This window comes from Littorina saxatilis, linkage group LG9, assembly GCF_037325665.1.
Source record: "Littorina saxatilis isolate snail1 linkage group LG9, US_GU_Lsax_2.0, whole genome shotgun sequence".
NCBI classification, from domain to species: Eukaryota; Metazoa; Mollusca; class Gastropoda; order Littorinimorpha; family Littorinidae; genus Littorina; species Littorina saxatilis.
In genome coordinates this window covers 12198391-12214062 of record NC_090253.1, presented here as the reverse complement: position 1 = coordinate 12214062, position 15672 = coordinate 12198391, and the positions used below count along the sequence as shown (strand labels likewise).

At 46.2% G+C, this 15672-nt stretch overlaps 1 protein-coding gene across 1 annotated transcript in view; it reads right to left on the bottom strand.

Annotated features, from left to right (window-relative positions):
* Positions 1-7407: 7407 nt before the first annotated feature.
* LOC138975285 (protein ABHD15-like) overlaps positions 7408-15672 on the bottom strand; it is a 9789-nt gene continuing 1524 nt past the window's right edge. The window contains exons 2-4 of the mRNA XM_070347941.1: positions 13049-14253; positions 11363-11635; positions 7408-10175 (exon numbers count right to left, since the gene is read on the bottom strand). Of these exons, the coding sequence (XP_070204042.1) occupies positions 9123-10175; positions 11363-11635; positions 13049-13462 (1740 nt within the window). The 5' untranslated portion in view covers positions 13463-14253 and the 3' untranslated portion in view covers positions 7408-9122. The remainder of the gene's footprint in view (positions 10176-11362; positions 11636-13048; positions 14254-15672) is intronic.

Below are 15672 nucleotides of genomic sequence, written 5' to 3'. Positions count from 1 at the left end.
TCTCAACTTGGGGCAGGGTTCTGTCGCCGAGCTTGATGGTGACTTTCTCTTTGGTGGTGGAGAGGGAGAACACAGTAGCCTGAGTTTTGACTTCGCTGACCTGAAGACCCCAGTCTTCTGTCCACTGGTGTACGTCGTGCACAACTGTCTGGATCCTGCATGCTGCAGATGTGGCCAGGTCTGCTGTACTCCAGATGGCAAGATCATCTGCGTGCAGAGTGTTGGAGACATGGCGGGGGAGAACAGTGGTGATGTTGTTGATGTACAGGAGAAAGAGAGTTGGTGATATAACGCCTCCCTGGGGAACTCCTTCTCTCATCTTCACACTGTGGCTCAAGTGTCCGTCCAACTTGACTCTTGCTGATCGTTCATGCAGGAAGCCCCGGATCCATCTGAACATCCTTCCAGAAACCCCGCTCTCAAGCACCTTCAGCAGAAGGCCCTCTCTCCACACTTTGTCAAAAGCCTTCGTCAGGTCAAAGAACACGGCGACGACTTTTTTCTTTTCCTGGAACGCATTTTCTATGTCTTGGGCAATGAGGGCTAGCTGGTCTTCTGTGCTTCTGTGCCTTCTGTATCCAGTTTGTGTTGGTGACAGAATGTTACGGTCTTCAAGAAAGTAAAGGAGCCTTCTGTTGATCACTCTCTCCAAGAGTTTGCCCAGGCAGCTGAGGAGACTGATTGGTCGGTACGGTAGCTGTTTGGGTTCTTCTTTTCTTTTCCCTTCTTGTGGATAGGGATGATGGTTGCCTTCTTCCATATGGCTGGAACACTGCCGGTTTTCCATGACTCATTGAAGAGTTTCAGTAGTGTTCTTTTGGCAAGAGGTCCGAGGTGTTTTAGCATTTCATTGGTGACACCATCCGGTCCGGGTGCTTTTTTGGGTTTAAGCTGTTTGATGGCGGCTTCAATTTCATTCATGCTGATGGCTTCTTGCATGCATCTATCCGTTGGTCTCTGGTTCTGCCGCTCCTGTATTTGTGTTCTGGCCAGTCTTGTCCGTTCTCGTGGAAGCTTGACACTGCTCTCATGTTGGTAGTGATGTGCCAGGTGGTTGGCTGCTTTCTTTTGTGTGAGGAGTTCCCCGTCTGACTCTAGGACAGTTTGCCGACGTTCTGGGTTGTCTTCGTTCAGCAGCTTGGTGAGCTTCCACAGCCTGTTTGTGTCTTTTTCCAGGTTTAGGGAAGAGGTTTTTTCATGCCATGCTGCGCGAGTTTGTTGAAGCTTCTGGCGTGTGTATTCTGCTTTGGCTTTGTTGTGAGAGGCTGTATTCTGGTCTGTAGGGGACTGTTCCATGTTCTCTCTGAGTTCGGTGACGGTGTTGTGGAGTTGTTGGAGCTCGTTGTTCCAACCAGGGGTGTAGGTCTTCCTTCTGCCTCTAGGTATTGAGTCCTTTGCTGCTTTCAGGATGGCTGCAGTGAAGAACTCTACTTTGCTGTTTAGGTGATGTTGCCCGAAGTTGAGATTTTTGCAGTTTGTTTCTGCTTTGCTTTGGAAGTTTGTCCAATTTGCTTTTTTGTAGTTCCAGCTTGGGCACTGCTTTCTGCTGGAAGGCCTAGAGTCTTGCTCAATGTGGAGGGTGACAGGTTTGTGGTCGCTTCCTCCTAGCTGTTGTTCCACCTGTCGTCGCGTGACTTTGGCTACATCGTCCGTTGCGATGGCAAGGTCTGGGCAGCTTGTTGTTCGCCACGCCCTGGAGTAGTAGGTGTGGGGGTCATCAGGGTGGTTGATGAGCACCATCTGATTGGTGATAATCCAGTCTTCCACCTCTTCGCCTTTGTGGTCAAGATTCGGGTAGCCCCAACTGGGAGAGTGGCTGTTGAAATCTCCAACAATTATCCACCTTTCTCTTTCAGGCTGAAGAGCTTGGAGTCGGACCTGTTTTGGTGGTGGGGAGTAGATGTTGAAAATGGACAATGGTTTGCTTTCTAGCAGAAGTTTAATTCCAAGGACTTCTGTGTCTTCGCCTGCAGAGTAGATTTCCGCCGCTGGATGGGTGTTCTTTATCAGGGTGAGAAGTCCTCCTTTTGGCCCATTATCTCGGTCTCTTCTAAAGGTCTCGTAGCCTCTGATGGAGAAGCGATGATTTGGGTTGAGATGAGTCTCCTGTATACAGCAGACATCGATGTTTTGATTCTTGAGGAAGTTTTGGAGCTCGAGCTTCTTGGCTCGGACTCCCTCAGCATTCCACTGACAGATCTTGAGGTTATAGCCGGTCGCTTTACTCTGCCCCGTACCAGCTACATGATGGGGGTCAGAGATACCAGTCGCTGAGGGTGGGCCCCTTTGAGGCTGGGGGCCCGGCACCGTCTCTGCCTGGCTGCCCACAGAGACGACACCATCACGTTTCAATGATGTAGACACAACCATATTTGTCGGTGATGCGTAGACACTCGGTTCTCACCTCACCCTGAAGGTCAGTGTCTTCCGTCTTCGGTAGGCCTTCGTGGGTGTGATTTTGGACTTTTCCTTGTCCTAGACAAGTTTCCTCACACGGTTATCGGCCCTCATCTGGCCGGGTTTGACTTCCGAGTGTCCTTCTCCTGGGAAAGCTGCCTAACAGGGCTGACGAGTCTTTCCAATCCGGCGCTTGTGAAAGCAGCAAAAACATGGGGCATCTTCATCCGCTAAAACAGCCGTTGGGAGCTCCTCGTCCGCCTGTTTTACCGTTGGGATGTGAGACTAAGGGTCCTCTTCCGCCTTCACAGCCGTTGGGAGTACACTCTCCTCGTCCGCCTGGTCAGCCGTTGGGACGTAGAGTCTTTGTAGGTAACCCATACCTGGGGGTTTGGTTCATGGGCGCCAGGGCGTGTCCACGCACCGGTGGGCCTGCACTGCCGCATGTTCGGGGCCAAACCTCCTCCGCGCCCTTGCAATTCTGCCTGGGGACATAAGGCCCCCAGTTACCACCCAACACCTCGTGGAGGGTTGCTTTAAAGCTTGCATAGGACTTGTTGTGGAGAGGCTTACTGGCAGGGAGAGACTTACGCAAGGCTGCTCTCTTTTTCGCCGGTGCTGCAAGCAGCTTGGCTAGCCGGCGGTGAAGGCTGAAAGCGGGATGTGACAAGCACATGTATGTATGCCAACACGCTGCGGGCGCATCACACAACCATTCGTTGGGCTTGTGTCCGTTTGTCACGCGTGATTGTTCTGAAAAGTGACTATTACATGATTGTTTTGAAAGTCTACTATTTATTTCATCGTAATCATGTAAGCCCTCATACGTGATTGTTCTGAAAGCTTACTAATTTACATTATTGTTCTGAAACTCTACTAAAGGTAAACTTGCTTCACCAGTGAAATGTTGTCAGATATGGAACAATATGTAATTGTATACCCCTGTCCAACAAAGATTTATTACGAGAGTTAATGCAATCGTTTTTCGACTGCACTGTATAAACCTACATACTTTTTAGTGCAGACATTTGAACATTTTAAGGAAAATGCATTTCTCTCGGCCAATATAAACCACTTTCCAAGAGATACAAATTGATACGGGTCCCTGATTAGTCGGGCTGCACTCTATATTAAGCATTTAATTTGAATTTTTAATTGAGAACAATAAAGAGAGAGAGAGAGAGAGAGAGAGAGAGAGAGAGAGAGAGAGAGAGAGAGCGAGAGAGAGAGAGAGTTGATAAACAAAATACTCTCCTCCTCCCCCCCCCCCACCCCCCAAAAAAGTATATTATCTCGCGTGCAAGAACTTTATAGCCCAGAATCCCCACCCATCTCGCAAGCCCGGCCATCTCCTCACGTCTCTCATCCCTTCTCCACTTGAATTTTTAGTTAATAAAAATGAAAAAGAATAGTTTCATTTGTGAAAATTATTTTTTGTGCCTTTCATCTTTAAAGGGGCAAAAAGTAGCTTCCATTTTCCCTCTTTGCCATGCCTTTCGATCCATTTTGGTGACCTAGCCACCTAAGCATGGCAAAGAGGAAAAATCAAAAGTTTCTATGTGTCCCTTTAAACCTGTAATTTGAATTTTGAGTTGGGAATACTCAAGAAGAATCATTACATTTTTGAAGATTCCATTTCCCTCTTTGCCATGCCTTTCGATCCATTTTGGTGACCTAGCCACCTAAGCATGGCAAAGAGGAAAAATCAAAAGTTTCTATGTGTCCCTTTAAACCTGTAATTAGAATTTTGAGTTCGGAATACTCAAGAAGAATCATTACATTTTTGAAGATTATAAATAATTTTTGTTTTTGAACAATTAATTTCAATTTTGAGTTGAGAACAATAAAGAAGACATGTTCAGTGTATGAAACGTATTACTTGTTGAGTTTGTATTCATTGGGCGGGGGTATAAATATCAATTTCACTTAAGATTTAGTATCATTGTATCAAAATATTGTTCCATTTACATACAGACATACACACAGACAGACGGACAAAGTGAATCCAGTATACCCCCTCCAACTTCATTGGGCTGGGGTATAAATATCAATATCACTTAAGATTTAGTATCATTGTATCAAAATATTGTTCCATATACATACAGACATACACACAGACAGATGGACAAAGTGAATTCAGTATATCCCCCTCCAACTTCGTTGGGCAGGGGTATACATATTGTTCCATATCTGACAACATTTCTCGGGTGAAGCAAGTTTACCTTTAGTAGAGTTTCAGAACACCGATGAGGGACAAACTCTATGGACCTATGGAGAGCCTCCGGCGTACAGCAGCCTTCATCAGGGCCTCCGGAGTTGCTGTCTGAGCGAACGACGAAGAAGAAGAAGAAGAACAATCATGTAAATTAGTAAGCTTTCAGAACAATCACGTATGAGGGCTTACATGATTACGATGAAATAAATAGTAGACTTTCAGAACAATCATGTAATAGTCACTTTTCAGAACAATCACGCGTGACATCCATTCGTATTGATTTGAAAATGTGTCCGTTCGTACCACTTTCATCAAATTGTTTCCGTTCGTACGCTTTTCAGTAATGTGTTCGGTGACGGAGCTTTCTGGGTGTTTGATAAGAACGAAGATTGATTTATGCAATTTTGCTTGCTTTGCAGCACTGCAACTGAGACTGAACTAAGTAACATGTACATTTGTATTTACTCCTGTCATGCCATTTGCTTCACCTGTGATAATCATGAGCAGAATTTAGACAAATCAAGAAAAACATTATCCAGGCTCTATCAGTCATTTTTACATTTAGTCTAGTTTTGGCAAAATGTTTGAACATAAATGGGGAATCGAAACGATGGTCGTGGTGTGTGTGTGTGTGTATGTGTGTGTGTGTGTGTGTGTGTGTGTGTGTGTGTGTGTGTGTGTGTGTGTGTGTCTCTGTGTATGTGTAGAGCGATTCAGAAAAAGAAATCCTGGACCGATCTTCATGAAACTTTACATGAGGGGTTCTGAGTATGATATCCCCAGTATAAACGGAATTGTAGTATTATGGGTAAACAAATTTTATTGTGAAGTCTCTCTTGTTATCGCAGATAATTTATTCGATGTAAGCACTGGTATTACCTGAAAAGGTTTTGATTGAGATACAGACTTTGTTTTACAGATTTAGTTGGAATTTTATTTTTCTAACACTAAGGCGTTTGACAAAGTTAAAAGAAAAGTGATGTGTGTGTCCAGATTTTCCGGAGGGGGGGTTAAACATTACTGATTGATGTATTAGACGTACACTGGGTCCTCTCTTCTTTGTTGTCCTGGGCAGCAAAATCAATTTATGGAAAGCAGAAAAGTTGTAAACAGATTCAATTTAATTTTAGGCTGGGAAGAGAGCAGTGGTTAATGGTAAGCAAAGTAACTACGCAAACAAGATTGCGAGTGTAACAATGGAAAACGTTCCGCAGTATTTACCCTACAAATACTTTTTTTGTATAAAATAGGCACTTCCACGAGTTAATGTTGTACTTGTGAAAACAAAAATGATTCTGTTGAAAAAATTTTCTATTTTTGCCCTAACATTTTTTCGATCTGGAAATGCGTTGAAGATAAAGTGAATTGTAAATATGATATGAATTTTAAAATTACTGTTAAAGAAGTCTTTTTTGGTGTGTTCGAAAAATAAAAAATTTCCAAGGTGATAATTAGTTATGTTAATTATTAATTGCGATAGCAAAAGTGTGTATTGGTATTTACAGGTATAATGGTTCCCCTGGACATTTTGTGCATTTTTGAGAGGAAACTGCGTAATAGAAAAGTTGTTTAAAGTAGATTTGTTGTAAGAATTATTGAGGATATATTTGTATTTGATGAAGAAATGACAGTATAAAAAAGACCAATGAGGAAGGATGCTCCCCGCACACACACTTACAAACACACATACGCACGCACGCACACACACGCACGCACACACACACACACACACAGACACACACACACACACAAAGACACACACACATACACACACATACACACACACACACACACAGACACACACACACACAAACACACACACACACACACACACGCGCGCGCATACACACACACACACGCACACAAACACACACACACACAGGCACACACACGCACGCATACACATACACACAAACACACCCACACACACGCACACACACACACAAACAAACACAGAAACACTCGTATACCTCCACCCTCATCACCCCCCCCCCTAAAACAGACACAAACAACCATGAACAGCGCAACTATGCAAGTGCATTTCAATCAAAGGAGCGACTGCGAGATTCAAATGTTTTTATTTCATGTCAACAATAACAATACCATTAAATCTTCCATAAGGGAAGTTAATTTCTTAAAGAAAGCACATGTTAACAAAATCACACACACACACACACACACACACACACACACACACACACACATACACACACACATACACACACACACACACACACACACACACACACACACACACACAACTCTAGCAGTCCATGTCTTCTCCCACTCCTCTCGTTAAGCTGGTTGTCTACATTTGTGTTGACACCAAAGTAAAGACAACTCCAGCTGTCTTCTCTCACTCCTCTCGTTTTCGCGACGCGCCGCCCGAATACAAGCGTTGACTGATCATGCCGTTGTCAGCACGCCGCCAGAATCCGTGCGTAAGGTGCGTGAGTCGCTTCGCCACACACCGCCATAATAGTAGCGTTGGAAGTGGAAAATACCACGCTGGGGATTTTCCATACGAAAACCCACGTGATAGGTTCAGAGGTCGGCTGCATTATCATACGCGACAAATAACTCCCAGAACAGTTGATTTCATTGGTTAGTTTGGATACTACAGGTCATTGACGGGACCAACCCATGCCTTAGTTTCATATTTAGGATTCGAAAATGTCGCGAGTTGTCAGTGTTGTTGCGAAGCGAAGCGGCGTGCAGAAGGAAGGCAGTGACTGTGTGTGCATCAAACAGTGTTGTTGTGATAGATGGATAAGTGAGTGATGAGGGTGAATGAGTTAGCCAAATCAAGAGCTCGAGGTGTCAATGCTACTTTGGCCAAAACCCAATGCAAGCGGACGGACGCGATTCTGGTGCCGGGAATGTTCTGTGGCCACATGGCTGTGGCGCTTTGTGTTGAGCCGTGCTTCGAAGTGTGGCACACAAAGAAGGATGTTCTCCGTGCATAAACCGAGTTCTAAACAAGTCATTTATACAAAAACTGTAAATACTGTGACAGCAAGTGTTTCTTTTCTTCTATGGATAAAACCCAACGCAATGGGACTCGATTCTGGTGCCTGGAATGTGGTGTGGCGTTTTGCGTTGAGCTGTGCTTCCAAGTGTGGCACTGTAAATACTGTGACAGCAAGTGTTTCTTTTCTTCTACATGGATATATTCATCATAGTCATCACCCAGTCATCTCATTGTCTCATTCAGGTTAGTAAATTCTTTTTTGAGTATTCACTAACAACATTTTGTGCATATTTTCAAACATGTCTGTAGTATTTATGTGGTGCCTCTGGACTTTTTTTAATTTAAATTGTTGACATTTTCAATAGCATACCACACAAACACAACAAGCCTTTTGACAAATACAAAGTACATTTCTGAAACAATGAAAGATCTTTCTTTAATTGTGTGCAAAAAGTAAGTCTCCACATGTACTAGTTTTTTTACAATATTTTTTTCAAAATACAATATTTTTTTCAAAATTTTCCAATTTTGGTTGTCAGCAGGCTATTTATTGACATTTTCAATAGCATACCACACAAACACAACAAGCCTTTTGACAAATACAAAGTACATTTCTGAAACAATGAAAGATCTTTCTTTAATTGTGTGCAAAAAGTAAATCTCCACATGTACTAGTTTTTTTACAATATTTTTTTCAAAATACAATATTTTTTTCAAAATGTCCCAATTTTGGTTGTCAGCAGGCTATTTATATGCTTTGGCTCAGGCGTTCTGAGTGTATAGTCATGTCATAGGGTGGACGTGTTAACTGGTTGTCTACATTTGTGTTGACACCAAAGTAAAGACAACTCCAGCTGTCTTCTCCCACTCCTCTCGTTAAGCTGGTTGTCTACATTTGTGTGGACACCAAAGTAAATACAACTCTAGCTGTCTTCTCCCACTCCTCTCGTCAAGCTGGTTGTCTACCTTCGTGTGGACACCAACATAAAGACAACTCCAGCAATCAGGCTACGTACTCTAATCTTACACTTGGCTGGCAATCTGTCATCGCTATCTCTGAGGTTGTATCAATCCTACACTTGGCTGGCTGTATCAATCCTACACTTGGCTGGCAATCTGTCATCGCTATCTGTGAGGTTGTATCAATCCTACACTTGGCTGGCAATCTGTCATCGCTATCTCTGAGGTTGTATCTATCCTACAGTTGTCTGGCCAGCTGCCATCGCTATCTCTGAGGTTGTATCTATCCTACACTTGCCTGGCAATCTGTCATCGCTATCTCTGAGGTTGTATCTATCCTACACTTGGCCGGCCAGCTGTCATCGCTATCTCTGAGGTTGTATATATCCTACACTTGGTTGCCAATCTGTCATCGCTATCTCTGAGGTTGTATCTATCTATCAATAACCAAGAGACAGGAAGATCACGCGCAGGTACAATCACTTGACGTTCACGTAAATCATCAAAGGAAGGAAAATGTACCATATTATTACATCTAGTTAGAACAAAGAGAGAAAAAGACATTAGTGTGTCAAGCACTCAAATCGTGGAGCGGGCGTGTTTTCGAGTGATGGTGGGCGGGGCGTGGCCCGAGGCTGACGATGACGTCACGTAACCCCGCGTGGTGACCTCGAACACAGCCTCCAGATAGTCCAAACACAGGCAGTCGGCCCACGACCGGAAGGGGAAGCGTTCAAGGAAGCCACAGTGACCCCCCCTGTCCGTGACGACGAGCAGGAAGTGAGGGTAACAACGGAACAGGTCGTATGGAATGGCGGCAGCGTCACACAGCGGGTCGTCCAGCGCGTTGATACACAGCACTGGCACCGCGATGTCGTCCACGTCACGGAACGGGTTGTTGCGCTCCCAGTACTCCTCGACACTACCCTGGGGGGCGGGGCTAGGTGGGGGCGGGGGCTGAGATGGGCTGTGAGACTGAGACTGAGACGGGCTGTGAGACTGAGATTGAGAAGGGCTGTGAGACTGAGACTGTGACGGGCTGTGAGACTGAGACTGAGACGGGCTGTGAGACTGAGACTGAGACGGACTGTGAGACTGAGACTGAGACGGGCTGTAAGACTGAGACGGGCTGTGAGACTGAGACTTAGACTGACTGTCAGACTGAGACAGGTTTTGAGACCGAGACTGTGACGTGGTACTCCCTGAGGTGCTAGAGCCCCCTGCAGGCTGTCCATTGGCAGTGCTGGCAGCGGAAGCCGAGTTGGTAGCAGAGGGGGCTGATGGTGGTGTGTGCACGGTGTAGTTGTACATCTTGCAGTAGACCCGCTCCTCGAAGGCCCGGAAGCTCCAGGCGGTCATGGCTTGCGGGATGTCGAGCACTGCACTCAGCGCCCTGGCGTGACGCAGCACCACGGCCTTGAGCTTCAGCAGGTACACCAGGTCGTACATCCCGCGCAGCGACCCCGAGAACCGCTCCACCGTGTCGTAACACGGCGACACGCACGCCCCGGCACACAGAATGGCGGAAGACCCGAACTCACCCAGGTAAGAGATGAGCAGTCCGCATCCCGTGCCGTACCCCACTGCCGCCAGCCGCGACTTGGGGAACCTGAGGCGTAGGTACTTCACCACCTGTAATATAGACACAGGTAGGTACTTCACAACCTGTAATATAGACACAGGTAGGTACTTCACAACCTGTAATATAGACACAGGTAGGTACTTCACCACCTGTAATATAGACACAGGTAGGTACTTCACAACCTGTAATATAGACACAGGTAGGTACTTCACCACCTGTAATATAGATTTGTCGTTGATTTTTCTTCACCTGTAATATTTACACAGGTAGGTACTTCATCACTTGTAATATAGACACAGGTGGGTACTTCATCATCTGTAATATATGTTTTTCGTCGATGTTTCATTGGTTACCTTTTGTTAGTGTCTCAAAGCGAATTTGAGGGTACCCTTATTTGAGCGGCGGTCACGTGATCCCTGTAAAAAAAATGTTTTTATCTGAAAGGCGATCCAGAAAGTCCATTGAACGGCCTGAACTGGCATTAAAAGTTTGAATTAAATAATGGTTGAGGTGCAAAATTTGTCGCAAAAATCTTTTGGCTCAATTTACTTAACATGGTAAATTGTAATATTGTTTAAAAAAAAGTTCAATTCCTTTTAAAAGGAAAACGGATAACAAACCCATGGTCAAGACTCACCTGTCTACCTGTACACGCCTGTCTATCTGTACACACCTGTCTACCTGTACACACCTGTCTACCTGCTCACACCTGTCTACCTGTATACACCTGTCTACCTGTACCCACCTGTCTACCTGTACACACCTGTCTACCTGTACCCACCTGTCTACCTGTACACACCTGTCTACCTGTACCCACCTGTCTACCTGCTCACACCTGTCTACCTGTACCCACCTGTCTACCTGTACACACATGTCTACCTGTACACACCTGTCTACCTGCTCACACCTGTCTACCTGTACCCACCTGTCTACCTGCTCACACCTGTCTACCTGTACCCACCTGTCTACCTGCTCACACCTGTCTACCTGTACACACCTGTCTACCTGTACACGCCTGTCTATCTATACACACCTGTCTACCTGTAGGCCTACACGCCTGTCTATCTGTACACACCTGTCTACCTGTACCCACCTGTCTACCTGCTCACACCTGTCTACCTGTACACACCTGTCTACGTGTACACACCTGTCTACCTGTACACACCTGTCTACCTGTACACACCTGTCTACCTGTACACACCTGTCTACCTGTACACACCTGTCTACCTGTACACACCTGTCTGAGGTCGGAGGGGTCAGCAGAACTCTGCAGTTTGGGCGTGGTCAGCACGCTGCCACCGTGACCGCGACGGTTGAAGACGAGGGTGCGGAATCCCCGGCTTGTTGCCAGGCAACAGAGGGATGACACGGTGAAGGCGGTGCCGGTGACAGGGGGCAGCACCAGTAGCACGGTGGACTTTCGCTTGACGCGGGGCTCTACACTCTGCACCCAGTCCAGGGCCACCACCCCCTTGTCTCTCATCTGGAGGTACTCCCTCTGAAAGCTCACCTAGAGAAAAAAACATCATAATCACCATCATTACCATCACCATCACCACCATCATCATCATCATCATCACAAAATAAAGCAACTCCAACTCACAATGCAAACGACCGTCACACTGGGAACCAAACCCACAAATCAACACACACGTACAAGACAAAGCCATGCATACAGACAAAACAAAGCGACGCACACTGACAGAACAAAGAGACACACACTCAGACAGAACAAAGCGACGCACACTGACAGAACAAAGAGACACACACTCAGACAGAACAGAGCGACGCACATTGACAAAACAAAGCGACACACACTGACAAAACAAAGCGACGCACACTGACAGAACACAGCGACGTACACTGACAAAATAAAGAGACGCACACTGACAGAACAAAGCAACACACACTGACAGATCAAAGTGACACACACTGACAGATCAAAGCGACGTACACTGACAGGACAAAGCGACACACACTGACAGAACAAACAGACGTACACTGACATGACAGAACAAAGCGACACACACTGACAGAACAAAGCGACACACACTGACAAAACAAAGAGACGCACACTGACAAAACAAAGCGACGTACACTGACAGAACAAAGCGACGCACACTGACAGAACAGAGCGACGTACACTGACAAAACAAAGCGACGTACACTGACAGAACAAAGAGATGCACACTGACAAAACAAAGCGACGTACACTGACAGAACAAAGCGACGCACACTGACACAACAAAGCGACACACACTGACAGAACAAAGCGACACACACTGACAGATCAAAGCGACACACACTGACAGAACAAACAGACGTACACTGACATGACAGAACAAAGCGACACACACTGACAGAACAAAGCGACACACACTGACAAAACAAAGAGACGCACACTGACAAAATAAAGAGACGCACACTGACAGAACAAAGCGACGCACACTGACAGAACAGAGCGACGTACACTGACAAAACAAAGCGACGTACACTGACAGAACAAAGAGATGCATACTGACAAAACAAAGCGACGTACACTGACAGAACAAAGAGACACACACTGACAGAACAAAGCGACACACACTGACAAAACAAAGAGACGCACACTGACAGAACAAAGCGACGCACACTGACACAACAAAGAGACGTACACTGACAAAACAAAGAGACGCACACTGACAGAACAAAGCGACATACACTGACAAAACAAAGAGACGCACATTGACAAAACAAAGAGACGCACACTGACAGAACAAAGCGACGTACACTGACAGACCAAAGTGACGCACACTGACAAAACAAACAGACGCACACTGACAGAACAAAGAGACGCACACTGACGGAACAAAGCGTCGCACACTAACAAAAGTAAGCGTCGCGGCTCACTGACAAAACAAAACTAGACAAGATGGCGGCCTACCTCGGAGCTGCCGTCGCCTCGTGGCAAGATGGCGGCTGCCAGGGTCTGCACGTGACTGGAAGTGAGCCAAGCCGACGGGGAGAAGACTCTGTTCCTCAGCCCACAGCGCGCCAAGAGGCGAGCATTGAGCGAGGACTCCCGGTAGTGCAGGCTGGGGATAACGTGACGCCGCCTGATGACGTCATGCAGACAGACGGCCAGGCTGACCAAGACGGACCAGACGGTGGCGACCAGTAGCGGCATGGCGAGCAGGGTGACCAGGGACACCATGGCCGCCACGAAGGTCAGCAGGGCGGTGGTCGCTGTGCCGGACATGGTCAAGGTAGGGGTGGTCGTTGCGCTGCCGTTGGTGGGGGACGCTGCCGTGCTGTTCATCTTGTTCATGTTGGGGCGGGTAGGGGTAGGGTTAGACATGAGGGTTTGGGTAAGAGAAGTACAGAAATATCCCTAGTCAGCTGTTGTGCTGTTCATCCGGTTGGGGTTAGTTCCGATGAGTAAGTGAGCAGACGAGTGTATCTTGCAATGAACACAGGATCCCTGCTGGCTCCGCACACAGACAAGACTCGGCGTGTCTCCTCCCACAACACCAGGCCCCTGCTGGCTCAGCAACACCCGGCCCCTGCTGGCTCAGCAACACCAGGCCCCTGCTGGCTCAGCAACACCAGGCCCCTGCTGGCTCAGCAACACCAGGCCCCTGCTGGCTCAGCAACACCAGGCCATGACCACATAGGTCACACAGTGCACTCACACTACGGCATGGTCACAGAAAGCAAGGTCAAGGTTGTCCTAAACCAGGATTGCAAGTCCCACCCGTTATCACGTGTGCTGAATGGCTGCTGGGTGGTTGCCACTGGCAACGAGGCGGACACAACACAGGTTAGACAACACGCAACGTCTTTCACAGCGGTTCCATCAGGAACACATCATTATCCACACTTTGTCCCAATCTTGTTCCTGCTACAATCTATATGGCCCAGTGAACCAGGCCGTCATGGTTTCTATGATGAGTAGAACGGAAGCTGTGTGGCAGTGTGACGTGGTTATCAGGGTTTCTATTGAGTACAACGGTAGCGGTGTGGCAATGTGACGTCAAAGAGGGCACCGCGGGTCGAGGCGTGACGTGAACAATGAGACGCGTCTCTCGTCAAACCTCCATCAGTCACACTTCAGTGGTTGCTGAGGTCTCTTGCCTCCTCTGTCTCTCGCTGAAAATCATCAACACAGTGTTGTATGGCGTGTGTATATACTGACATAGACACACACCGAAATAGAGACAGAAATAGAGACAGAAATAGAGACACAAAGAAAGACAGAAATAGAGACAGAAATAGAGACAGACATAGAGACAGACATAGAGACAGAAATAGAGACACAAAGAAAGACAGAAATAGAGACAGAAATAGAGACACAAAGAAAGACAGAAATAGAGACAGAAATAGAGACAGACATAGAGACAGAAATAGAGACAGAAATAGAGACACAAAGAAAGACAGAAATAGAGACAGAAATCGAGACACAAAGAAAGACAGAAATAGAGACAGAAATAGAGACAGACATAGAGACAGACATAGAGACAGACAGACAGACAGACAGACAGACAGACAGACAGACAGACATAGAGACAGAAATAGAGACAGAAATAGAGACAGAAATAGAGACAGAAATAGAGACAGACATAGAGACAGACATAGAGACAGACAGACAGACAGACAGACAGACAGACAGACAGAAAGAGATAGAGAGAGAGCCTCGGACAGGCAGACAGACACACGCACGCACACACACACACACACACACACACACACACACACACACACACACACACACACACACACACACACACACACACACACACACACACACACACACACACATACACACACATTTTTTAGAAAACAAGTAACCAAATTAAATGAATCAACCAAGCAATAAAACAATCAATAAGAGTATTTGGGGGCCCCGCAGCGCAGTTAGTATAATGCCCGTCTTACACTGTGCCGAATATCCTTGCGAATATGAACATGTATTCGGCAAAAAAAGAGACGAATGGACATAATTATTGAAAATTCAAAGCCTTACTGATCATTGCGAATGCATACAAATCCATATACGAATGTCTTGCGGATGTAATACGAACGTTGCGAGTGGTCTTGCGAGTGTTGCGAGTGCTTGCACACATTTTACGAATAAAGCAATTATGCAATGCGCATTGTTCGTAATACTGCTCTTACACTGTGCCAAATTTCCCTTGCGAACAGAATTCGCCAATAATTCGTAATGATCGGAACATGGTCGCAAGCCTTTCGTAAATGTTCTGAACCATTCGCCACCATTCATCTCTTGTTGCGAATATTAGCAACATGCTTCTAATATTCGCAAGGAAGTCACATTCGCAAGCCATTCGTAATCATCGTAAAGGTATTCGTGGCGCTCGCAAGGCATTCGCAATAATCGGTAAACATTCGCAGGCACTCGCAACCATTCGTAAGACATTCGCAAGAAATGTTTATATATGAACATGTTGTATTCGGCACACACAAAAAGAGACTATTGGACAGGAACAATATTGACCATTCGAAGCCTTACGAATCCTTGCGAATGTCTTACGAATGGTTGCGAGTGCT